The sequence below is a fragment of the Phodopus roborovskii genome, unplaced genomic scaffold (assembly GCF_943737965.1).
Source record: "Phodopus roborovskii unplaced genomic scaffold, PHOROB, whole genome shotgun sequence".
Taxonomy (NCBI): domain Eukaryota; kingdom Metazoa; phylum Chordata; class Mammalia; order Rodentia; family Cricetidae; genus Phodopus; species Phodopus roborovskii.
The window spans coordinates 21,815,479-21,841,960 of record NW_026126469.1 but is presented as its reverse complement, the minus strand read 5'-3'; the positions used below and the strand labels follow the sequence as shown (position 1 = coordinate 21,841,960).

At 37.0% G+C, this 26,482-nt stretch overlaps 1 protein-coding gene across 1 annotated transcript in view; it reads left to right on the top strand.

Annotated features, from left to right (window-relative positions):
• The window catches only part of Stxbp5l (syntaxin binding protein 5L), a 223,895-nt gene that overhangs the window by 110,993 nt on the left and 86,420 nt on the right, over nt 1-26,482 (top strand). The window contains exons 11-12 of the mRNA XM_051191450.1: nt 3,892-4,046; nt 8,997-9,069. Coding sequence (XP_051047407.1) covers nt 3,892-4,046; nt 8,997-9,069 — 228 coding nt within the window. The remainder of the gene's footprint in view (nt 1-3,891; nt 4,047-8,996; nt 9,070-26,482) is intronic.

The following is a 26,482-nucleotide window of genomic DNA, read 5'->3' as shown; positions in this document are numbered from 1 at the left end:
AAATGTTATCAAATTTCTATATCTATCAGCTTTTGGACAGTTAAAATTTTTGAACAAAAATAAAAGGAACATCTAGCCATCCTTGAATATCATGGAGAGGAGAGTTATCAAAAGAGAGATCAAGACAATTTCTTTGGGGAAAGATTTCTGAGATAGGACTTAAAGGGTGAAAGTAAAGGAGGTACTTAAGGAATCTGGACTCAAATGAAGCAGTTTAAAGTCACTCACAATCAATATTACTGACTTTACAATAATATGACTGTGGGATTTTTAATTATATCATAATCTTTAGTTTCATCACCAGTAATACCTGATTTACTAGGATGCTCATGAAAACTAGATAAAATTATACATAAGGAGTAGATTTTTATGACTAAGAGGCTACACACTCAGTTTCCTAATAAATCAAATTAGCATTATTATTATCATTGGCAAATTAAAGATTTTTTAACAATTAGTATTCTAACCATAATAATTCTATTTATAATGTGAAATAGTCATTTTATTGATCACACTTTCATCCCACTTGTATACAGCACATATAGACAATTTTGTTTTTATTTTTGTGATTATTACTTTATTGTAAAAGTCACATCTGAAAGTTTAAACCGAGAACTTGGAAGTGTACTAGTCTTAAAAAGAATGAAAGATATGGTCACAGAAGTAGTAGAGAATTCTACTGAAGGTTATATCAAAATTAAAACTATGCCTTCATTAGTTTTTTATCATGCACACATAGATGAATGTGTGTGTATATGTATGTGTGTATGTGTGTGTATGAACACGTGTGTGACTCCCTATGTTCTTGTTACTAGATTGTGTTAAATTTTTAAAGGAAAACGTGTTTTTTTTTTCTTTTGTTTAAAAGTAGAGAATTTGTTCAAACACATTGCTGTCCTCCCTGCTAAACACTTCAGATCACAAAGTCTGGCAGGGGCCCTGAGAATTTGTATCTGTAACAAATTCTGGTTTATGCTGATGCTGAACCACATTTTTTAAAAATTGATACATTGATTAAAATAAAATGGTAAGAGATGAAAATAACCAGAAAATATAGATTAATGATGACACAAATATCTGTTGCTGTGAGGAGACACCATGACAAAGGCAATTCATAAAAAAGCATGTAATTGAAGGCTTACTTGCAACTTTAGAGGTTGTCCATGTTCATTGTAACAGGAAGCAAGGCAGCAGGCTGGCAAGTGGTGAAGTAGCTGAAAGCTACATTCTGAGCCACAGGCAGCAGGGGAGGGAAGGAGGGAGGGAGGGAGGGAGGGAGGGGGAGAGAGAGAGAGGAGAGAGACTGGGCCTGATGTGGGTTTTTGAAACCTCAAAGTCTACCCTCCCCCTCCCCACCCCTGTGACACAGTCCTCTGACAAGACCACACCTACCTCCAACATGACTTCATCTTCTAATTCTTTTAATCATCAAACATTTTTTCACCTTGGTGACTAATTCAACAAATGTTCAAATATTCCCACACTGAGCCTACAGGGGGCCTTTTCATTCAAACCACCACAGAACCTTAGTGTAAAAAAGATAAAGGTTTTTTACAAATGGAAAATAGTATGAAAACTAATTAAAACGTCCCACTGTAAGGATTAAGAAAGACTGCTTAACAGTTAAGAGCACTAACTTCTCTCTCAAATGGCATAGATTTAGTTTTAGTTTCTAGAATCCATATGTCAGCTCACAACTGTATTACTACAGTGGCATGGGCCTTGATACCTGCTTTTGGCTTCTGTGGACTCTTACATACACATAAACTTATGCAAGCACACACATAAAAACTTTTTAATTAAAAACAAAACCCCTAAACCATTGTGTACCCACATTCACTACTTAAAAATAAGATATGATATTATTGGATAGATGGAAGTATACTTTAAACAATAGGAAACATGCTTCCTAATACCAATGTAGTGGTTTCTTCACTCAGTTTTTCCAGTCACTCATTTAGGCCATTCCCTCGAATGATCCACAAAGCAAGACTTAGAGAACAGAAGACCTCTTTGTCAAAACATAATTTTAAAAATTAGAATAGCTATTTTATGTATAAATGTGATAGAAATATTAAACACTATGGTTTTTGTTGTTCTTTAGTCAGCATAAAATTAAATTATTGCATAACACAAGATGAAAAAGAGGAGACACAGTGGTTTATAGAGACAGGAGCGTTAGTTTAGCTGACAGAGTGGAAGTGGATGTTTTAGGAAAGCAGACTTTAAAAGGACTCTGATACAAAGGCTTTCTAGTCCTTTTAAAAATGTATTTGGAGAAGGATGTTTTCAATTTGGTATTACTTGCTGAAAATACTTTAATAATGTAAAGTGTATGTGCTGAGTTTAGAGTAGAAAAATGAAAAGTTATGAAGATTTTTTTTTAGACAGCTATATTTATAATCATCAATGGAAACCTCATTGAGTTTGTCATTTTGTGTCATTTAGCAAAGTATGAGAATAAATACCTTAAAGTAAAAAGATCTAATTGGCTTTAGGTTGCTTTAGTCTGGTATTGGCTGGTTCTATTTATTGTAAGTCTTGCGTCAAGGCAAATTAAACTCATCACAGCAGAAAGGCACACCAAGGAAAATAGCTTGCATTATGTCAGCTGGGAAGCAGAGTGAGAAAAGAAGTACCCTTTCTTATTCTTTATTGCTCCCTGGACTGCCCACTGTTGGACAGCATTGCCAGTGTTCAGCACAGGTCTTTCCCTGACTGCCTTTACTTGCTGCTATTCCACGTGGCAGTTGTCTCTGTAAATGTCCTAACAGACCTATACAGGAGTTCCTTTCTTTTTTTCTTCCTTCCTTTCTTCCTTCCTTCCTTCCTTCCTTTCTTTCTTTTCCTTCCTTCTTTTTTCTTCCTTCCTTTTTTCTCTTCCTTCCTTCCTCCCTTTCTTTTCTCTTGTCCGTTTGTCTTTTTTTTTTAATAAATTATTCTTCTCTCATACATTACATTCTGACCATAGTTTCCCCTCCCTCCACTCCTCCTAGTACTCCCCACCTCCCCTCACTCCCAGATCCAAATATCTTCAATCCAACCAAATTGAGAAATGAGTGATACTCATTTTATTACTTATTTGTATCTTGAAAAGTAATATATAGACTGAGCGGTGTGTGTGTGTGTGTGTGTGTGTGTGTGTGTGTGTGTGTGTAAACAAGTAAAGAAAAAGGCCATAATTTGAGAGAAAGAGAAAAGGGGTTGGAGGGGGAAAAGGGAAGCAGGAAATGATGTAATTGTGTTTTAATTTCAAAAATAAAAAGTAATAGACTATAAAGTTTTATGTGAAATTACTTGAGCCAGCTATAGCCTGATAGATATATTTAAAACTAAGTAGGAGACATTTTTCTGACAAATTGTTTATCTACACATTACTTTCTATCTTCTCATAAACCTCATAAACTTCGTTATGGAGAATTTTCATGTTCTCATCTGCCATACTGAGCCTTCCATTGTGATACTTCATTTTTTATTAAAATCTGCCTCTCTTTTTCATCTTAGGGACGTGGGTCCCACATGCCCACTTGTTAATTGAATATTATAACATAAACTAATGTTCTAATGATAGTGATATAGCATTTCTTAGCCAAATAAAATGTACACATATGTCCCTTTGAAAGTCAGTGAGTACCTACACTTCCCGCCGTCTTGTCTTTTCCCAATGACACTCAAATATCTTTACACTTACCCATTAGTTATTCTAGTAGCTAGAATGTGGACCTGGAAAAGGGAGGTGTTAAAATAGTCATTGTTAGTTAAGAAACTAGAGTCAGGAATGCCGTTTGCATTGAAGATAACCTACTCTGAACCTATTATTTAAAGGCTTATGTTTTATCTTTTTGTTATCTTAAAGAATGTAGCCTCATTACCCTTTTTCCTTCTGTGTAGTGAACCATTTATAATATTCTCTGGTGGGCTGTCATATGACAAAGCTTGCAGAAGACCAAGTTTAACCATCATGCATGGGAAAGCAATTACAGTACTTGAAATGGATCATCCTATTGTTGAATTTCTAACTTTATGTGAAACACCTTATCCAAATGGTAAGTATATAAGATGAAACATTTCATTTTAGAAAAAAAAAAAAAGATCATTTTGAGATAACAAGTTCCTAATGAAATTAAGGTTAAATATTTTCAGTTTTGGCAGCAGACTCCCACTGTGGTGCAACACTGTGAGCTACAGTTGCTGGCGCAGGTTCTGCAATTGCACCTACTTGGCAAACGGGAAGTAAGACAGATGTAGTGCAGCAGTGCTGGCGTTTCAGGTTCTAATGTCAGGTAAGTGCTTTCAACTTTGATCCGGATGGTGGAAGCTGAGCTGGGAGGGTCCGATAGGGGTCCGGGGTGAAATCACTTGGGGAAACTGAGGGCTCCTAATAGTCTCTCCTAGACCAGCTCCACCCATCCCATCCCAATGTCAATCAAAGTTAAAGCACTTACCTGATATCAGTGATCTGTAACTCTGGTGGCGCTGCACCTCTTTCACATCTGGCTCTGCTTCAGAGGCAACTGCAGCACATCCGATTACTCTAGGATTGCTGATGTGTGGTTAGTGATCTGCTGTCATTTGGAGAATAGTCATAAGACCTTCAGGAGGAGAGCTGCATGCACATATCGTCTCGAGTAAAGTTACAAACCTTTGTAAACATGAAACGAGTCCTAACTCGTGCGAAAAATCTAATGGTGATGAAGTAAATCCAAAAATTGAAAATGGTTAGACATAAACCAGAAATATGAATTTATGATAAAAATATTAATATATGTTACTGCATTCTCAAAAGGGGACTTGTAGAAATAGAACAAAAACTTGACTTGGGACAGAATATTTAATTTATGATCCACCTCTGGATTTATGATTCACCTCTGACATTTATTAACTGCTAAGGAAGATGCATACATATTTTACTTATCATGCATAGAAAGGGATAATTTTACCCAAATATGATTAGTAGAAGGGCAAATGAACATATTTTGTTAAGTATGAAAATATGTATGTTGTGTTTCATTACTAAATATATTGATTTCCTTTCAATTATTTAGCTTTATATTTAAAATATATAATAGATAACAATCTAGCACTTTATTTCAAGAGTTACTGGAGACAAATGAGCTGCCTTTTCAATCAACATTTATTTATTGAGGGTTGATAGGGTCGCAATACTATAAGTACTTGTTAAACTTACAGAAATATGAACATAATCTCTACAGTAATTGCATAAAGTCTAATTGGGTCAATGAAATAACTATGAATTGTTGAATTGAAGTAATGCATGATTATAAGACTGAATTGCATGGTTCACAGTATAAATATTACACTTTTTTATAGCTGGTTAAATGACTGCACTATTCATGTAAAGCCTCAAAAGAGAAATAGGATTTAGGCAGAACTTATTGAAAATATTGAGTAAAGGTTTTTATAAATTGTGGGTTTTTTATTTTATGTAAATTAAAGGCAATCTTATTTTACATACCAATCCAGTTTCCTTTCCCTCCTGTTCTCCCATCACCCCCAACCCCCCCTCCCATCCACTCCTCAGGGAGGAAGGGTGAGGCCTCCCATGGAGGATCATCAAAGTCTGTCACATCATTTGGGACAGGACCTAGGCTGTCCCCCACCAGGCAAAGAGAGTATCCTTCCATACAGAATGGGCTCCCAAAGCCCATTTCTGCACTAGGGATAAATACTGGTTCCACTGCCAGAGGCCCCATAGTCTGCCCAAACCCCCTACTGACACAAATTGTGGGATTTTGTAAGACTAATTTGGAAGAAAACATCTAAAATCTTTGGAGAGGTTTGTGAAGAATTGGAAGAACTTTGAGGAAATACTAAGATGAGGAAAGGAAGCACCCATTTTAGTAGGTTTGTTCAAGGAACATGTAGGTTTCAAGAAAGACTTTCAATATCTAAACTGTAGCAAAGACATTTGTAAGTAATATGTATTTAATGTAGCTGGGTGTGTTTACTCCTATAATCTCAGAATAAGGGAGAATGAAGCAAGAGAATTGTCATGAGTTCAAGGCCATGAGTTTTAATATGGTCTATGCTATAGAGTGTATGAGACTTTGTTTCAAAATGAACAAAAATAAAACATTAAAACAAACCCAAAACCACTACATCTTTTTAAAACACAGTCACAGCATTTTTTTTTTCTTAAAGAAAGAATAGTAAGATTGAGTACAGTTATGAGAGAACTAGAAAAAGGTAAAATCTTGCAATGTTTATTCATGATTTACCACATTATAAATGTTCTTTGGAGAAATGAGTATGGATGACAAAGGAACAAAGGTTAGAGTCACCTAGAAAGGAAATATGGAGGAAACAGAAAGAAAAGCCAAGTACCAGACTACAAACTAAAGTTAGGAAAATTCCTCCTATCAAGAGCAGTGAGATGTATATGAAATAGAAGTTGAAAGTTTATAATTGCAAAGATCAGACACATGTCTCATACATGTAGTCTTCTGAAAGTCAGTAGTTATGTAAGGACAATTTATAATGACTTTAATAAAGCATGAATCTGCTAAACCATGCCTGTTCTCCACCACAAGTGGATTAATAGGTCTGTTTTTCAGAAAACTGGTAGGGAAAACTGAACCTTTCATTCATCAGATTGAGGAGAAATAGTTTTAACTATACTCATGGGAATGTAAATGGATAAACTACTCAAACACATTTTATCTCTTCAAACCTTGAGTCTATCCAAGCACCAGAAAAGAAAACCTACATTATACATAATAAAGTTTCTCACGGCTCCAGAGTCACTCAGTGCTACTCGCCTTTTTAGTTATTCTCTTCAAGTGTGTATATATCAGTATCTTGGTTTTTTTTTTCTACAAATGACATAGCAGTTAATAGGGAATTCCAGTCATCTTTACAGCTACGTATGATAAATATCATTCCCAGGCTAAATCAAGTTATCCATAATTTTAATACTGCTGATAACTTTTATGACATCTGATGATATAACTCATTCTCATGACTCAAATGTTTTTAACATTGTTCACAGGATCATAATCCAGAGTAATAACTATAAGCAGGGTTTGCCAGTTCACATATATGTTTAGTTGGCCAGTCATCTCTAGGCCTCTCAAATGATGCATTATATTCAGAATAATAATAGTGTTAGAACTTTCTTCACCCTTAACTGGTAGGAGCAAGGGTTAAAAAGATGAAACACACCAACCTAAAAAGGTACTATTATTTATATCATTATGTGTAGTTTTTAATATGACTTTTATAACGATTTAAGGTGGTTATAATTGTGCTGTTTAGTGGAAAAGGAACTTCAAGTCAAGGAATGTAACTAATAGGCCCAAGGCAAAACTTTTAGTAAATAATAGGCAAAGAATTGAACTCAACATTTATTCCTAAACAATTCTTTAGTTGCTGTCACAATATACAAAGGACTTCTACAAGATGAAACTTCTGCCAGGTTTTTATTTGTGGAGGAACATCAGTTACTTTTGACAATTGTAACCATCTACAATTTTAATTTATCTATGACTTTTGTTCACACATAGTAATGCCTCAACTACTTTATCTTCCAATACTTGCTATAAACCTAGTCAATGAAGTTCCTAAGGAGGAGCTGACAAAGAGAAAATAAGTAGTCATACAGAACCCTACTGTTCTTCAAACTAAGAACCAAATTGTATTAAACAACACTGAGAAACTTAAAATAATATTAAAGATAAATACTGAGAACATTTCGGTATGAGAATAGTTGCAGACTTCCTGTTGTCATATAGATGAACTCCTAAATACCAGCAAGTTCTAACCCTTGTTCTCATTTTCCTGTTTGCTCTTGTGTTTTTCACTCAAGTGAATGTTGGTTGGAAACATGAACTTGTGTAGGCACTGTAGCTTCTCAGGCCTGGAAGTGACTCTAAAGGCTGTCTATCCCAGTATTTAAATTTCCCGGCCAAGACTTCAATCCTTTGTAGAAGACTTCTGTTGAGTGATTATTGAGTTTAGGATAAATACTTTTCAGACCAGCCCATAGGGCCTGCTGGTATAATGAAGACAAGATGATGTTAAGAGTTTAAAGTTCTGGGTTTAAATTTCAGTTTAACCACTGGTTGATAATCCTTTGTCTCTTTGGAATGCTTTCCCAACAACTTGGAAAAAAATAACACTCTGTAGCTACTGAGAGTCAAAGATCATACATATAAAATATTTTCTTATACAGTTTCCTAAAACTGAGAACAACACTTTCACTTTGGCTTTCCCCATTCGTCCTTTAATGTAAATGGAAAACAAAGCTTTCTTTGCCTCTTAACTAAAATCACTGCTCCCATCTTACCACAAGTTACATTTTATACCATTACCCTTATCGCCTCATAGCTCATAGCAGTTCCCAGATTCTTATTTTTTCACTGTTCACAGCTTGTAAACATTTATTTTTGTCAGTCTTATTTGCCATATAGCTTTTGGTTTTTGAGGCAATTTTTTGGGATATAATGGAGCAAGAGTAAGAGGGAAAGGAACAATGGAAAGAAGGTTGGATTTTAGAAATGAAAATATTAGGTTACCTCACACTGGTTTTTGTAGGCTTGTACACATCCACACAGGAATAGTTTATAAGAGTATACTAAACCATATTGACTCAAAATATACTATCGTAGTGAGGTGACTGTGTATCATATCCAAGAGAAGCAGAGTTAGTGCAGTCTCAGTGTGTCTCCTAGCAGGTAGGCATGGACAAGTATGATAGTGACCAAAAGGTTGCAGTGACACTCTCACTCTCTTCTGGTAGTCCAGGATTGCAATCACTCCATGATTTTTCAAATGTATTTGACTGTGTACTATACATATGGTCATTTTTGTTTTAGTTTAAAGATCCTGACATTATAGTATTCTTTGTCACTTTGGGTCAATTTGGTTTTATTATCATTTATATAATATCTCTATATGAAATAAAAGAAATGCAATGTTGGTGGTTTAAATAAAATATGCAGTATGGAAACTTGTCAATGTTTTTCTTTCTGTTGTAGAATTTCAAGAACCCTATGCTGTTGCTGTACTTCTAGAGAAAGATCTCATCGTAGTTGATCTGACACAAACCAAGTAAGTTATTAATAATAACACCAACTACTTTTAAATTCCATTCAGTGCAATAAAAATGCAGGAGCTCATTTTAGATAATTGGCATTGGAATTCTCTAGATAGTAAGTTTTCCTTATATGAAAATTGTCTTGCTAAAGTTACAGAAATGCAATGTGGTCAAATGATGAAAAGTGAGCTAGTTGAGTTTGCTTGTGTAACAAGAAAATTGCTATTCATCTTAAAAGCAGCATAGATGTTTGAACATAGCATTTACACACCCAGAACATAGTGAATCACATTTTTTGCCTTTGTCTTTAGCAAAATTAATTGTTAAAAAACATGTACAGTATAAGAGCTGGCCATCTGTTACTCTATTGACTGAAGGAAATCTGATTAAAAAAATTACACATGGTGAAACTATTTAGAGACTATCACAGCAGACAGTTGAAGCCTAGGATTTTTAGAGACACAGAATGGAGTCTACCTTTTATTCCTATTTTTTAAATGTGGGAAATATATAACAAAAATGAAGGAAATATGCTTCTCCCTGAGACACAAACATGTGTAGCTGGAAGACAGTGTCCATCAATTTCAAGTCTACTTTACAATCAGTATAAAGGACTGAAACACACCAGCAGAACTTTTTATGTTTTCATGTTACATGTGTTCTCTTCCTTTCTCTCTCCTTATGATACCTCCCTTCCCTCTCATGATCCTTTCTAGTTTCATCATGCACAAACACACTCATTTAGCTCTAGATTCTGCATATAAGAGAAAATATTCAGTCTTTTTCTTTCTTAGTCTAGCTTACTTTGCTTAACATAATGATTTCCAGGTCCATTCATATGATTTCATTTTTGTTCAAGATAATAAAAGTCTAATTTGTATAAGTACTATACTTTATCCATCTGTATGACCATTACATTAGAACTCTCCATTGAAACCTGGTGGAATCATCAATGAACATACAATTAAGGACAGTGATTCCCTTTCTCCCTAAATCTATTTTAGCAAATAGTCCAACAGTGAAGAACAGACCCTCCTGAGACCCTCCCCTAGCCATACTAGACTGTTAACAATTCCATTCTTGGGCACACTTAGTGAATGTATCCTTGGTCGCTTTGAATTTGTGATTGCATAGTTATGTCTTGCCAGGAGATGATATTTTATATCCTTCTCTCTATATCAGCTCTTACATTCTTTTCCACTCTGTTTCTATTTTCAGCATCCCATAAACCATGCACAGGACAGAATTAATGTATTATTTAGGGCTGTGCTCTCAGTACCCTGCAACTACAAGTCTCTGTTTTAAAACTACAATTCACTGGAAAGAGTTTAGGCTGAGAGTAGCGTATATCTATGGGTATAAACAAATATTTAGAAGGTAGCTTGATCTATCTCAGTTGCTAAATAACAGTATTCTGTTCCCTACTGAGACTGTGACTTCCATAGCCATCGGTATGTGATCAGATTTATGGAAATAGACTTGGATTCTCTCCTGTTGAGTGAGTCTCAAATCCAACCAGAGGTTGTTTACACCCACAATGGTAGGGCCACTATTACACAAATGGGATCCTCTGGGTCTCCAGGTTGCTTTTTTTGTTCATAGAATTCACAGTTGTGTAAGACCATTGATCCACATAGGAGCTTCTAGAACTATAAAAGCTACCTGTCAGTGGAGGATTCAGCTCACTTCTAGCTTGGCTATTTCCAATTCCTGTGACCATTCCCACCCCTACTGCCTCCTTTCTAGGTTACTGTCTTTTACTAATACTCTGAACTGATCCCACAAAATTAGAGATGTGAGGCTGGAATCTATATATAATGGAGAATGTGAGGTGTACATGTAGATTGTGTCATGTTTGTTTTTCTGTGCCTGGCTAACCTCACTCAGGGTCTATTTTATTAGAGCCACCCATTTACCTGCAAATTTCATAGCATCATTTTTCTCTGCAGCTGAGTAAAATTCTACTGTACCACATTTTTCATTATCTAGTCATTAGTTGGTGGACATCTAGGCTCTTTCTATTTCTTAGCTATTTTGAAGAAAACAAGTATAAATATGGATGAGCAAATGTTTCTTTAGTAGGGTATATAATATCACTTGTGTATATGTCCAGGGGTAGAGTAGATGGAATGTGCAGGAGTTCTATCTTTGGCCTTTAGAGCAGAAGGTTCGCAGCCTGTCAACTTTGGGGGTCAAATGACCCTTTCACAAGGGTTATATATCAAATATCCTGCATATCAGATATTTACACTATGATTCATAATAGGAAAAAACTTACAATGATGAAGTAGCAACAAAAATAATTTATGGTTTGGGGTCACCACAACATGAACTACATTAAAGGATCACAGCACTAGAAAGGTTGAGAATCACTGTTTAGAGGAATCTCCACACTGATTTTCTTAATGGCTATAAAAGTTTACATTTCCCCCAACAATGAATCCTATTTCCACATTTGTTGTCATTTGGTTTCTTGATGGTGGCCATTCTGGTGAACAGAATATCAAAGTAGTTTTATAATATTTTTTTAAATTAAATTAAATTTTTTTATTTTACATATCGATCCCAGTCCCCTCTCCCTCCCCCTCTCCCTCCCTCTTCCCCTCTCCCCTCCCAACATGCACCCTGACCACCCTCCCCTCCCCTCACACCTCACCCCTACTCCACATGTAGGGCTATGCCCTCCAGGAGGGGTCATCTAAATCTGTCAAGTCATTTGACGTAGGGACTAGGACTTCTCTCCTGTCTCTAGGTTAAGGGAGTATCCCTCCATGGGGGATATGTCTGCAAGGTCCTTTTGTGCTCCAGGAATACATCCTGGTGCCACTGTCTGAGGTCCCTTAGACTGCTCAGGCCTTCTAGCTGAGACCCATGTTCAGGGAATCTGAGTCAGTCCCATGCTGGATTCCCAGATAAATGTATTCTAGACATTAACCCTTTTTCATAGCTGGCAAAGAATTTCTTCCATGCTGTTGCTGCCTCTTCACATTGATTGTTTTCTTTGTTGCACAGAAACTGTTTAGTTTCATGAGCTCCCATTCTTCAATTGTTGGCCTTATTTCTGAGTCATTATTACCTATTCTGGTATGTTGTAGTCTTTTCCCTCCCATCTCTAAAACCAGTTACAGAGTTTCATATATTACATTGAAGTCTTTGGTGCACTTGAAGGTTTTTTTTAAACAAGGTGAGTCTAGTTTCATTCTTCTACATGCACACATCTAGATTTCCCAACATTGTTGAAAATGTTGCCTTTTATCCAGCATGCAATTTTGTCAAAATTCAGATATCAGTAGCTGCATGGACTTTTATGGACTATTTGGAACTTTTATGCTGTTTCATGATCTGTGTGTGTGTGTGTGTGTGTGTGTGTGTGTGTGTGCACATGCATGTGCATGCACATGTATGTATATCAAATAGAGGGAGTACAATGTTCCTTAGTACTTCAATTCTGTTGAATACCTTGATATTAGTTATAATAATGGCCTATTCTTATTTTCTCAGAATTGCCTTGACCATCCAGGGTGTTTTGTTTTCATATGTATTTTAAGATTTTTTTATTTTACTTTTGTAAATAATGGCATGGGGTAATACTTTTGATTGAGATTGAATACATCTGTAAATTGTTTTTGGAAAGATTGTCATTTTCATACTATTGTAACAACCATGAGCACGGGAAAACTTTCTTCTAATGTTTTCATAAGTTTTTTTTTCTTCTTTTACATATCGATCCCAGTTCTTTCTCCCACCCTTCTATGCCCCCCGACCACTCTCCCATCTCTTTACTCCCCCACTCCACATGTAGGGTGATGCCTTACAGGAGGAGTCATCTAAATCTGTCAAGTCATTTGGAGTAAGGACTAGGCCATCCTTCCTGCCTCTAGGTTAAGGGAGTATCCCTCCAGGGGGAATGTGCTCCCAAAGTCCTTTGGTCCACCAGGGATACATCTTGGTTCCACTGTCAGGGGTCCCTTAGACTGCCCAGGCCTTCTAACTGAGACCCATGTTCATGGGTCCTAAGCCAGTCCAATGCTGGATTCCCAGCTATTAATCTGGGGGCCCATTAGCTCCTCCTTGTTCAGGTCAGCTGTCTCTGTGGGTTTCTGCAGCCTGGTCATATCCTCCCTCTCTGCATCTGGATTCCAGTTAAGCTCAGTGTTTAGTTCTGGGTGTCTGCTTATGTTTCTATCAGCTAAATGAGGGCTCTATGATGGTGGATGAGTTAGTCATCAGTCTCATTATCAGGGAAGGGAATTTATGGTAGCCTTTCCACTGTTGCTCAAATTGTTAGTTGGGGTCAGTGTTATAGGTCTCTGGACATTTCTCTAGAGTCAGTTGTCTCTTGAAACCTATAATGCCTCCTTCTTTTATGGTCTCTCTCTCTCTCTCTCTCTCTCTCTCCTCTCATCTATTCCTCCCCTGACTCAGTCTTCCTAGTCCCACATGCTTTCATCTCCTCCCCTTCTCTTTCTCCCTCTCCACTCAACTGCTCTCCACCCCACTCCAGTCACAGAAAGAGGAACTTGGTATGTACTCACTCATATGTGAATTTTAGACATAGAGCAAAGGATCACCAGCCTATAATTCACACCACCAGAGAAACTAGGATATAAGGAGGATCCTAAGATTCATATAAAGTCCCTTACAGAAGGGGAAAGGGACAAGATCTCCTGAGCATGTATGCCTTCATAAGTTTTCAAGTTTCCATTGTAGAAGTTCTTCACCTCTGAGAGTTTTTTAAAGGCTATTGGGAATGGAATTATTTCTGTGATTTCTTTCTTTGTGTGTTTCACATTGGTATATAGATAAATTATTGATGTTTTGTTTATTTTTTATCCTGACACTTTGTGGGAAGTATAAATTAGATGGACTATTTAGGTTCTCTTATATGTGTAGCAGTATATTATCTAAAATTAAGTATGCTTTGAGTTCTTTTCCTATTTGCATCTCTTCTCATGATAATGGTCTAGCTAAGACTCTGAGCTCTTTACTGAAAAGTAGTGGAGACATGGACAACCTAGTATTCTTCCTGATTTTAATCATACTACTTTGACTTTTTCTCCATTAAGATGATGCTAGCTATGGATTTGTCACATGCTGTCCTTATTAGATAACATGTATTTCTGCTAACCTTATTTTCTCTGGAATTTCTCTCATGAAGGCAATTTGAATTTAGACAAGGAATTTTCTGAATCTACTGATAACTATGTGAGTTTTGTTCTTAAGTTCAAAGAAAGAAGGCTGTAGTTAGTCTGAAGTCTCAGGGAAGGCAGATGAGGAGTTGGGAACCTTTTGGATTAGGAAGAAGAATCTACATAGAATCTAGGTCTGCTCAAGGCCCTAGAAAAGACCAGCAGTGAATTTGGTGGCCAAGGGAGAAACAATGACAAGGGACTACCTAGTGGCAGGAGGGCCTAACAATGGGCCACAGAAATCTGGGTGGTTTGGGAGTACAGAAAGTAAAGAGTTTACCTGGAGGCAAGATTGGCAGTGGAGGGGAAGGTAGGCTGGTAGTTGGGCAGCCTATGGGAGGAGAGAGGGTCCTTCACAGGAGTGGGCTCAGGCAATCAGAGAGGTGAACTGGGTAGCCTAGGGAGGAAAAAGGAATTAGGGGAGGGCAACCTGGGAGCAAGTCAAAGCATGTCCAAGAAGGGCAGGTAGACTTGGGTAACTTAGGGACAAGGAAGTGAAAGGCTTACTTGTTAGCACAGTAACCTATAGGTGGAGGGTAGTTGTTTGGCTTAGGGAGGAAGACTGCCCAGGGCATTTTTGGAAGTAATTGCAAATATAATAATTTTCTTCAGTTCTTCCTCAGTTTGTTTGTTCTTGGTATATATTTCTGCATATTAATTTTTGTCTTACTACTTTTCTCAAAGTATCATACATAAGTTTTCTAATGAATAGCTATGGTTTTTTTATGTCTAAAATCATAGCACCTGCAAATGAGGATACTTGATCTCTTTTTCTGTTTGTGTTCATACTTCTTCCTCTTGTGTTCCTGTTCTGGATTAAACTTCAAGCAGTGTATTGAGTAAGAGTGGGGAAATGCTTTTTATTTTTTACCCCAATTGGGTAGTTTCAATTATAGATTTGTCATATACAACTCTTGCTATGTTAAGATCGGTTTCTTACTCCTAATCTTTTCAGGACTTTTATCAGCAAGGATTGGATTTCATAAAAAGCCTTTTCTGTACCTATTGCACTGATCATTTGATTTTTATCCTTGAGTGTATTTATTGAGCTGTGTAGGTTGAAGCATCCTTTCCTCTGTAAAAATGATTACAATTTGATTACATGAATGATCTTTTTGATGTACAGTTGAATTCAGTTTGAAAGTATTTTATTGAAAAAATTTTGTCTATGTTCATTAGGGATATTGTTCTATATTTTGTGCCTTTATCTGGCTTTTATATCAATGGTTTCATTCAAAGATTTTAGTGAATACTATAGGTTGTCTTATGTATAGAATCCTATCATCTCAAATTAGGACAATTTTTTGTTGTGTATTTTTCTAGTATTTTTTTATCTAGATATTGCTGTCTTTGTACAATAAGTTTGATAATGTCCCTTTAATTTTGTGGCACAGTTTAATAAGTATTGCTTACTGTGCTTTCTGGAGGGTTTGGAATAAGTTGATAGTAAATATGTCTGTTCCTGTGCTTCTTTGTGGAAAGTTTTACTCATTGCTCATTGTGGGTCTTATTTTATTGATTGAATTTGGTAGGTCCTTTGTATTTCTATTTCTAGAAATGTATATATTTCTTCTAGAAATTTATATATTTCTTCTTTTTTAAATACTTTTTCAAAGTATTCCCTAATAATCTCTGGATTAAGGTTTGTCGTGACAAGAACTTTCTGCCATCTCTCTATTAGTTTGAATATTCTCTCTCTCTCTCTCTGGTTGGTTGGTTTGGTTAACACTTTGTCAATCTTTTCTTTTTTAATTTTTCAAAGAACCATTTTGTATGATTGACTATGTATTGTTTCTATTTCACTAATTTCTACCCTGATCATTATTATTTCTTTTTTTTTTTTTAACAAACATTTATACACAATATTTGGGAATTTGGGCGTCGTTCTTTCCAAACTACTTCCTGCTGGTAAGGGGCACTGTCTTGGGGGATTCAAAGAAGATTCAGATATCCTAGCTGTAGTCTGTAGGGCTGTTTTGTCCAGCTGTTTGGAATGTAGGATCAGCTTGTACTCTGTTTCAGGCGGTCTGGTGTGATCAAACCACATTAGTCTGGAAGGAATCCACATCTTTTCATTTTCTGTGGAAACAAAAATAGAAATACTTTTCCCCAGTAACTTGTTCTTCAACTTAAATTTTGGAGTCAAAGCGTTTTTTTTTTTTTTTTTTTTTTTTATTATTATTTTACATGTCGATCCCAGTTCCCTCTCCCTCCCTCCCTCCTTCCCCCCAAGCCCTCCCTCCCTCCTTCCCTCCCTTTTCCCTCTCTACCCTCTCCCATGCACTCTAAACACCCTCCCCTCCCAACCCCCACCACAATACAATATGTAGGGGAATGCCATCTAGTTGGGGTCATGTAGATCTGACAGGTCCTGTGAAGTAGGGACTAGGGCTTCTCTCCTATCTCTAGAATAAGGCAGTTATCCCTCCATGGGGGATATGTTTGCAAAGTCCTTTTGTGCACCAGGGATACATCCTGGCTCCACTGTCTGAGGTCTCTTAGGCTGCTCAGACCTTCTGGCTGAGACCCATATTCAGGGGGGTCCGAGTCAGACCCCTGTTGGCTTCCCAGCTATCAGTCTAGTGGCCCTTAGCTCCTCCTTGTTCAGGTAAGTTGTCTCTATGTACTTCTACCGCATGGTCTTGTCCTCTCCATCTGCTTCTGGGTTCTAGTTTGACTCAGTGTTTATGTATGGGTGTTTGCTCCTGTTTTCAACAGGCATTAGTTGAGGACTCCATGGAGAAGTTAGTTGTTGATCTCACTCTCCGGGAAGGGCATTTATGATAGCCTTTCCACGGAAGCTGAGATTGTTAGTTGGGAGCAGTCTTGTAGTTCCCTCGACCTTTCTTTGTGTTCAACTTTATCTTCAAACCAATATTGGCTCCCTCTTTTATGTTCTCTCTCTCTGTCTCTGTCTCTCTCTCTCTTTCCTATTTTCCATTCCTAACCAGGCTCAATCCTCCTGGTCGCACATGCCTTCCTCTCCTCCCTCTCATTTTCTCCTACTTCTCTCTCCATTAGATCATTATTATTTCTTGCCACCAACTATGTTTGGGTTTATTTTTTTTTCTTGTACTTCTAAGTTCTTGAAGCGTATCATTAGATTATTTATTTGATGTCATTGGGATTATTTAATGTAAACATTTATCAACACATACTTTCTTGGAACTGCTTTCACTTTGGCTTAGAGATTCAGATATGTTGTGCTATCATTTTCCTTTGATTGTAGGAATTTAGTAATTTCTTCCTAACTCCCTCAATGACTCCTTGGTCATTGAAGAGAGCATTGTATAGTCTCTAATTATTTGTGTAGTTTTTTGTTTCATTTGCTTTTGGTTTCCAGTTTTATTCCATTATACTCTGATAAGATAAATGTAATTGACTATTTCTATCAGATAATCTGTATTTTGAAAACTTGTTTTGTGACCTATAATGTGATGCTTTTTGACTTAATGGTCTCGTTTGACTCTGACATTTCTTTGTTGATTTTTAGTTAGGATAACCTATCTAAAGATGAGAATAAGGTGTTAAAAGCGCCTATCATTGTATCAGGACCTACCTGACCTTTCATTTTCTCTTAGCATTTATGAAACCGTGAGCCTTAACATCCTATGCATTCACATTTACATTTTTTTTTGTCTTAATGAACTGTTCACTTTGTTAATGTGTAGTGACATTCTTTATCCCTTTGGTGAATAATAGGTGCCTCTATCACCTAATAGGATAGTTACACCAGATAGTTTAAACCTTTTTACTTGGTAGATTGATTTTTGTTGTGATAGTTTAAACCTTTTTACTTGGTAGATTGATGTTTGTTGTTTAACTGTAGGCCTGTACTTGCCTTTGCCAATGAGGTGTGTTTTTTGGAGGCAATAGATAATTGAAACTTACTTTTTAATCTTGCCAGTTACGCTCTTTCTCTCTCTTGTTTTACAATGACTTGAAGCAAATTATATTTGAGATTTTATGGAGAGAAATAAATTCCATGGTTTGTGCTTATCTTTAAATGTCCTCATTTTGCTGCATATTTTAAACAGGTGGTTTGGCTATATATAGCAATCCTGTTTTTTAGTCATTTGCTTTCAGGGCTTGAAATATATCATTCTATGCTTTCCTGAATTTTAGGATTGCTGATGAGATATCTGATGGTATTCTGATGTATTTGCCTTCATAGGTGAGTTGGTAGTTTTTCCTTTATGCCTTTTATACTGTTTCTATGCTTTCTGTTAATGATTTCTTAACCACAATATGTCTTGGAGATGCTATGCTCTTCATTGGTCATGTCTGTTTTAAATTCTAAATTCCTCTTGTGTTTTGATATATTTTTTCTATATATTTGACGAATTTTCTGCTTTAATTGTATGAATTGATTATTCATACCTTTAGATTTTATCTCATCTATTTATGTCTAGTGTATTCTTAGTTTTGGTCTCTTGAATATATCTCAAATATCTTAGAAGTATAGCTATGCTCATTTTTCCTTTATATATGTCTAAGTGGACATATATAAATGTCTTGATCAAAGAACTATAGGTAGCTAAGGACTTTTAAGAGGGGGACATTAGTCTTCCCCAAGGATGAGCCCTTTAATTGGTTACTCAATACTGAGCAAGGAACCTTGAAGTCATGTACAAATAACTAACACTAGATGAATTCGGCAGGTTGCTTTATATATTTATGCTTACATATATAAAACAATAATTATTATAGGAAAAGTCAAAGAATCTGAGAAACAAGGACAGGGAGGTAATGGGAGGAGGAAAGGAAAGGGGAAAGTGATACAATTATACTTTAATTTTAAAAATTGCAGAAAAGTAAATGGGTTGTCATGAGATTATCCTCTGTCACTTGGAATAATTTTTCTTTCTTATTAATTTAATCTTTGATTTTTTTACATAATGTAATCTGTTCATACTAATTTTTTACTCTGCCTTATCTTCTTACTACTATCTATTCCTTCTCCCTTATTCCCACAGGGTCTAGATCCCATTTTCATGTCTTTTTGCTTTGCTTTATGATCTTGAGTTTAGCCAGGGCTGCTCATATGTACTGGGTTGTGAATCCCTATGGGAACATGAGTAACTCATCAGTGGCTGCATCGCTAAAGCTAGATATTTATTCTTCATCAGTTCTCAGCTATCATTATCTCCCATTCACCTTTTCCTTTGTTTGTTTCCACTCTTTTCTGCCATGTTCTTTGAGCCTTGGAGGAAGTTTAATGCTGAGCCCCTCAACTTATTCTTAGCACCCTGCCCAGCCATGAGTGTCTGAATTAATCACCATTCAGTGCATTCAGTTTCTTTAATCAAGGCCAAGGACAACTATAGTTTATTAGTATAAACAAAGATCTAAAAGACTGTTTGACAACATGTAATAGGTTCACCCTCAAAGCCCATGACTCCCCAGCTATGGACCTTTGACCAGGTACATAGTACTGATCATGAACTCCTTCCTTCTGAGTGGGTTTCAGATCCAAGCAGATACCATTTGCTTACTCCCAAAGCAGTAGTCCCATTATTTTACAGGTAAAACAAAGCCTGGTAAGTTTTGGTATTGTAACATACAAAGTCTATAGCTGATTTTTGATTGTTACTAACATTGCTTCCTAGCTTCTTTCATTGCAATTTCCACAACTATGAAAGCTATCCAGAAAAAGGGAGCTTCTAGATCAGTTATGGCATACTTTCTCTATATTATGCAACTGAAATTTGTGACATTTTCATCAATATGGTCTTACTTTCCAACTCCAATGGGTAACTAATGGAAATACCCATCTCGTATATATTTTGAGGGACCTATAGAGACTTCCTGACCAATAACTGTGAGGGAGGAGGCTCACAATTGGAACAGGGATTTTCATTTTATTACCCATGGCTTCTGGGATTGCCATCATCTATTCATGTATGGTAGTACCTCCATTCAAAGTCTTTTAAAAATTGTGTTTTAATTAGTTTATAAAATAGTGGTTTCCGTGTTGTTTCTTCATCCTTCCATGGTTTTTGTTAACTTTTTTTCTGCACCCCATCTTGGTCCCCATTCTACACTGCCATCTCTGTTTAAATCTTGGCATCCAAAAAATTTCTTCCCTCTTTCCATGTGTTCTACCATGCCCAGTGAGTGTAACCAAGGATATTTGCATGGGAATAAAACTTTCCACTGGAAGATGGACTTGCCGGTGGCTACACCGCTGTCTTTAGTGACCCTCCTTCTGCAGCATCCATCACCAACAAATAATTCCCATGGGAGAGGCAGGGTCCCATAAGCCTTTGAACCAACAATGATTAAATGTTGACAGGCTCAATCTAATGCAGGCTAGGTTCAGGCAACCACAGCTGCTATGTGTTAATGATAGCATTCCATAGCCCTTCTCCTGATCATCTGGCCCTTCCTTCTTTCTGTTCCCTCTTCCAAGCTTTAGAGGGGGTAAAATGTCTCATTTATGTATATATTATGACTATTGTATCTATAATGACTTAACTATCAACAGTCACTTGTTCTAAGCACCACAAATCTGTGTTTAACATTTCACTACATAGAAACATCTCTGATTAAGTCTGAGAACAGCATTTATTCTGTTCCTTTTGTTAGTTTGCTTCATTTTATTAGTTTATATTTTCATATTTCCCAGGGCTATTTCAAAGAAAAATGACCACAGTAACAGGAAATTGATAATTGACTACAATACTAATTCTAGCATGTAGTAGCAGATACTTTATTGCTTGACTTATGTTCCCAATAGGGTTCAGAAACAGAGACAGAAGGGTACTTACTGGGGGAAAACCACTGGTTTTGTAGAGCTAAGAGTATTAAAATTTATGAAGTATAAGGAGTAAGAAATTGTAAAATGAAAGTCAAGGAAACAAAGTACAGATAAGAGGGGAAGTATAAGTGCTGGAAGAATAATAAATAATAAAGACAGTATTATAGAATGGATCCATAAAAAGAATGGACAGTAATAGAAACCTATTCATGAAAGGTACAAGTCAAAACCAAACCACTCAACAATTGGAATAAAAGTATAAATTGAAATTAACTGAAATACGTATTAAAATTAAATAGAAAACATTTTAAAATCAGTGTCTCTTCTTACTTGAGTGTTGTTTCCCCCATTCCTTTGGTGTCTTCTGTAGTTGACTCTGGATGAAGGGAGGGCTTCTAGTCTTAGTAATTAAAATATTAGACTGCAGTGCCTTCCTCAGTGTTTCACTCTGCTTTCTCCAGGAGTCGTACAGTCTGAGACCTTAAACCAGTCCTACAAGATTGTTTTTGGTGTGCCAAGGAACATACTTTCTGTGTGGTATATGCAGTGCATTAGGCTCTGAAGGCTATGGAAGGCATGGACTCATTTCTATTCAGCCTTAGTGTTTTCTTCCACCCACATCCCTCTTGGGTTTACTAATAAACCACAGTCCTTGCCTGAGAGTGTGTGTGCCACATTCTCAGTAGTTCAGTATACATATCATCTTTCTATGTTGTTGCTCACCTAGGTTGTGATGGATGTTTTAACTTCCATAATTTCCTTAGGCTGGTCACTCTAGACCAATGGTTCTCAACTTGTGGGTCAAGACCCTTTTGGTGGTTGCATATCAGATATTTATTTCCATTATGATTCATAACACTGGCAAATTACACTTATGAAGTAGCAAAAAAATGTATTAAAGGATCACAGTGTTAGGAAGGTTGAGAACAACTGTTACAGAGTCTAGAGAGCTTGTGGGAAATCTCATATTCAGGCCCCTAAATTATAATGCTTTTGCAATCTCCATGACCTGCTTTGGCCATCTTTCTTATCCCCCTTTCCTAGCCATGTCTCTTTAGCTTGCTCATTCACTCTCCACTTGGTATTCTTAAAGCACCTGTTCTCAAGAGGGGATAATACCTCCTCGATGTCTCCTAGTGATCTTGGTCCCCAACAGGCAGAAGATACCAGTTAATGTCTCCATTATCTGCTGCAGAGATTTTGTAAATTCACCTCAGCTTATGTTTTCTATGTATAAATCTTCTTTTCCTCACATGTTTCAGCTGTCCTTCATGTGTTTCTGATATTTTTCTGTTCTTAGTCTCTTAGGAATAAAGTCATTTATTTTAAGATATTTTTTTTATTTTCAATTATATGTAGGGTGTGTGTGTGTGTGTGTTTGTCTGTCTGTCTGTCTGTGTCTGTGTCTGTGCCTGCAGGTGGGTATGTGAGTGTGTATGAGTGCAAGTGCTCATGATTGTGAAGCTGCCTGATGTGGGTGCTAGGATTTGAACTAAGGTCTTCTGAAAGAACATCAAGAGCTCTTAACTGCTGAGTTGTCTTTCCAGCACCAATCTATTCCTGGTTTTAATCCTGATTCTGGGCCATACAGAGACAGCTTCCAGTCCACCATTGTTCCCTGAATTATTTTCTAAGAAATTACAACATAATTTTATTAAAATGTATTTTCTTGGTGTTGATGTTTAACTATATCATATATGTGGTTTCCTCATACCTTATCTAATTATCTAACACCCTCTAATGACCACTAGGCATCTTCTTTAAATTTCCTTAGTTTATACACTCACTAAAATCTTTATTGTGGTGGGATATGTATAACAAAACTTCTATTTTATGTGTTTATTCTTATGCTGTGTGTGTGTGTGTGTGTGTGTGTGTGTGTGTGTGTGTGGTGTTGTATGTGGTACATGCTTGTGAGTATACAAGTGAATGCACCCATGTGCATGTAGTAGAGGACAAAGAGCAGGTCCTTGGTCATCCTCTTCTATCACAGGTCCTTGGGCATCCTCCTCTATCACAGATCCTTGGGCATCCTCTTCTATCACAGGTCCTTGGGCATCCTCTTGTATCACAGGTCCTTGGGCATCATCCTCTATCACAGATCCTTGGGCATCCTCTTGTATCACAGATCCTTGGGCATCCTCCTCTATCACAGGTCCTTGGGCATCCTCCTCTGTCACAGGTCCTTGGGCATCCTTTTCTATCACAGGTCCTTGGGCATCCTCTTGTATCACAGGTCCTTGGGCATCCTTTTCTATCACAGGTCCTAGGGAATCCTCCTCTATCACAGGTCCTTGGGCATCCTTTTCTAACACAGATCCTTGGGCATCCCCTTCTATCGCAGGTCATTGGGCATCCTTTTGTATCACAAGTCCTTGGGTATCCTCTTGTATCACAGGTCCTTGGGCATCCCCTTCTATCACAGGTTGTTGGGAATCCTCCTCTATCACTATCATACTTTCTGCTTTGAGCTGGGACTCTCCTCTGACCTGGAAACTTGCTCCCTTTGCTAAGTTGGGTTGTCAGCAAGGTCCAGGGACTAACCCATCTCTACCTCCCAGTTGGCTGGGTTTATAGTTATGGTCATTTTAACCTGAGTGCTGGGAATTCAGACTAAGGCCTTCCTGTTTTCAAAAATAATTGTTCTTATCTACTGAATCATTTTTCCAGCCCCTGTTCTTAATACTTCTTACCATCTGTTGTTAAGTGAATAAACATTTTGTTGGCAAAAACAAAAACATTTTGTTTATCTTGATAGCATGATTAAAACTTATATAAATTTCTCTATTGTTGAATATTAGATACATTTAAACATAAAAATTAAATATATTGTATTTCCCTCAAATAGTTATATCTCAACCACATTGAATGTTAAGTTATAACTTTAGAGTGTTCTGTCCCTCTTTCCCTCTGCCCTCTCCTTCTCTCCTTTTTTCTCCCCCCCCCTCTGCCCCTTCCCACCCCCATCCTCTACATTCACTGTTTAATTTCTCTTCAACATGAAGACAAACATTATGATGAACAATTTTTTCTCTTGGTTCTTAGATTTTTATTATAGTTTTATTATTTAAAGCAACTTTTAACTTTAAATATATTTTTGTTATATTCTTCCTCTTGTCCAAGTCCTTCCAGATCCTCTCCCCCCTCCCTACTCATCCAACTTTAAATTCTTTCTCAAAAATCCCAATACAACAAAAAAGACTTCCTAAACCAAGAAAACAAAATAAAGCACCACCCAAAAAAGGAACACACACACACCAAACTGTAACCAAATAAAAGCACACACAAAAAACTATGGGGTCCAATTACATGTTGGTCAGCTACTCCTTAACTTGAAGCCTTTCCTAGAGTGCTTGATATATCCAATGCCATTCCATTGGAGAAAACTAATTTTTCCCTCTCCTCGCAGGTATAAATAACAGTTCAATTGTTTTTTTATTTATTTTATATAACCAAGTCCATTTAAATGAAAACAAACATTTATAGACAATATTTGGGAATTTGGGCATCATTCTTTCCAAACTACTTCCTGCTGGTAAGGGGCACTGTCATGGGGGATTCTAAGAAGATGCAGAAATCCTAGCTGTAGTCTGTAGGGCTGCTTTGTCCAGCTGTTTTGAATGTAGGATCACCTTGTACTCTGTTTCAGGAGGTCTGGCTTGATCAAACCACATTAGTCTGGAAGGAATCCACATCTTTTCATTTTCTGTGGAAACAAAAATAGAAATCTTTTTCCACAGTAACTTGTCCTTGAACCTAAATTTTGGAGTCAAAGCATTTTTTTAATTTAATTTATTATTTTACATGTCGATCCCAGTTCCCTCTCCTTCCCGCCTTCCCTTCCATTTACCCTCTCTGCCCTTCACATGCACCCTAACCACCCTCCCCTCCCACCCCCACCCCAATTCCATATGAAGTTCAATTGTTAACCTTTACCCTAGTGCTTAGGTATTCATTCGTTCATTTACTTTTTAAAAAATAAAGTAAAATAAAATATAAGATAAAGCAAAATCTATCACATCGAAGTTAGACAAGACAAACCAACAGAAAGGAAAGAGCCCAAGAGAAGGCATAAGAATCAGAAACACACTCATTCTCATCCGCACACTCAGGAATCCCATAAAAAGACTAAACAAAAAGTTGTAACACATGTGCAGAGGACCTGGTGCAGACCTGGGATGCTGAGGGGATGCTGCTTCAGTCTCTGAGTTTGTATGAGCTTTGCTCATGTTGATTTAGAGGGCTTTGTTTTCCTGGTGTCCTCCATCCCCTCTGCCTCTTACACTCTCTCTGCCCCCTCTTCTTTAGGCTTCTCTAAGCTCTAAGAGGAGGGCTTTGATGCAGATATCCCTTTAGGGCTATGTTCCAAGTTCTCCCTTTCTCTGCATAATGTCTGGTTTCAGGTTTCTTTTTTTGTTCCCATCTATTGAAGGAGTAACTTCTGATAATGCTGAACAAGGCACTATTCTATAAATATAGCAGAATATCATTAGGATTTTTAGACCAATGTTATTTGGGTTTTCCTTAGGTTTCTGGGCTATCTAGCCTCAGGGTCTTGGTCACCCAAGCAGTGTTGCATTTCCAATTTGTGGAGTGGACTTTAAATCAGTTATTGGTTTATCACTCCGACAAGCTTTGAGCCACGATTGCCATAACATATCTTCAGTTAGTACACTGTTGTAGATAAAGAGTTTGTGGCTGACTTGGTGTTGACATTTTTCTTTTGATGATATGCAGAGTGCCTTCCTGACTAAAGTTGCTGAAATGTAAAGGTAAAGGCTTTATGTAGACACTAGCTCAATATCTCTATATTCAATGAGTTGTATGGATATTGTCTTCAGCAGTGGGGTCTTGCTATCAAGTTTGTGGGGAGCAGCCTATAGATTTGGCAACACCTGGGCTGTTTGGGGTTTTGTGTGGGTCCCCTTTGGTCTACGATTCAATAAGATGTAACCCAACCCCAGCACTGAAAGCTTTATTTGGTGACAAAAGATGGCCAGTTGGGATCTGTCTCCCCCACTGTTCAATGATTCCATTTAGGTCACCTTCACATGTGTATGTATTTTAGGAAGTTTTTATAGTTTCATACTCCTCTCAAATGTTCCTTCATTTTAACTGTCTCTCCCCTTATTCCCTCCCACAGTCACCTCTCTTCCCCCACCCCAACTTGATTCTTTCATCCTGCCCCTCCCCTCCCACTTTTCTTCTCATTTCACACATTTACATCTAAGTACCCTTGGTAAGGATGAAGTTAGTGGTAGAGCATTTACTTGCTCAACGTGTGAAAGGCTCTGGGTTCAGAATAAAGCTTTAAATGCCTAAATTACGGTTTTTGTTGTTGTTTTTTTCTGAAGTAAATTTTTATTATTTTGACTTCTAAGTTACTAGAAACCATGCTAAATAATGGCTCGGTTTTGTATTTTATATTCAAAATTATGTCTATTTATTACAATTGCACACCTGGCAATACTGTTATAG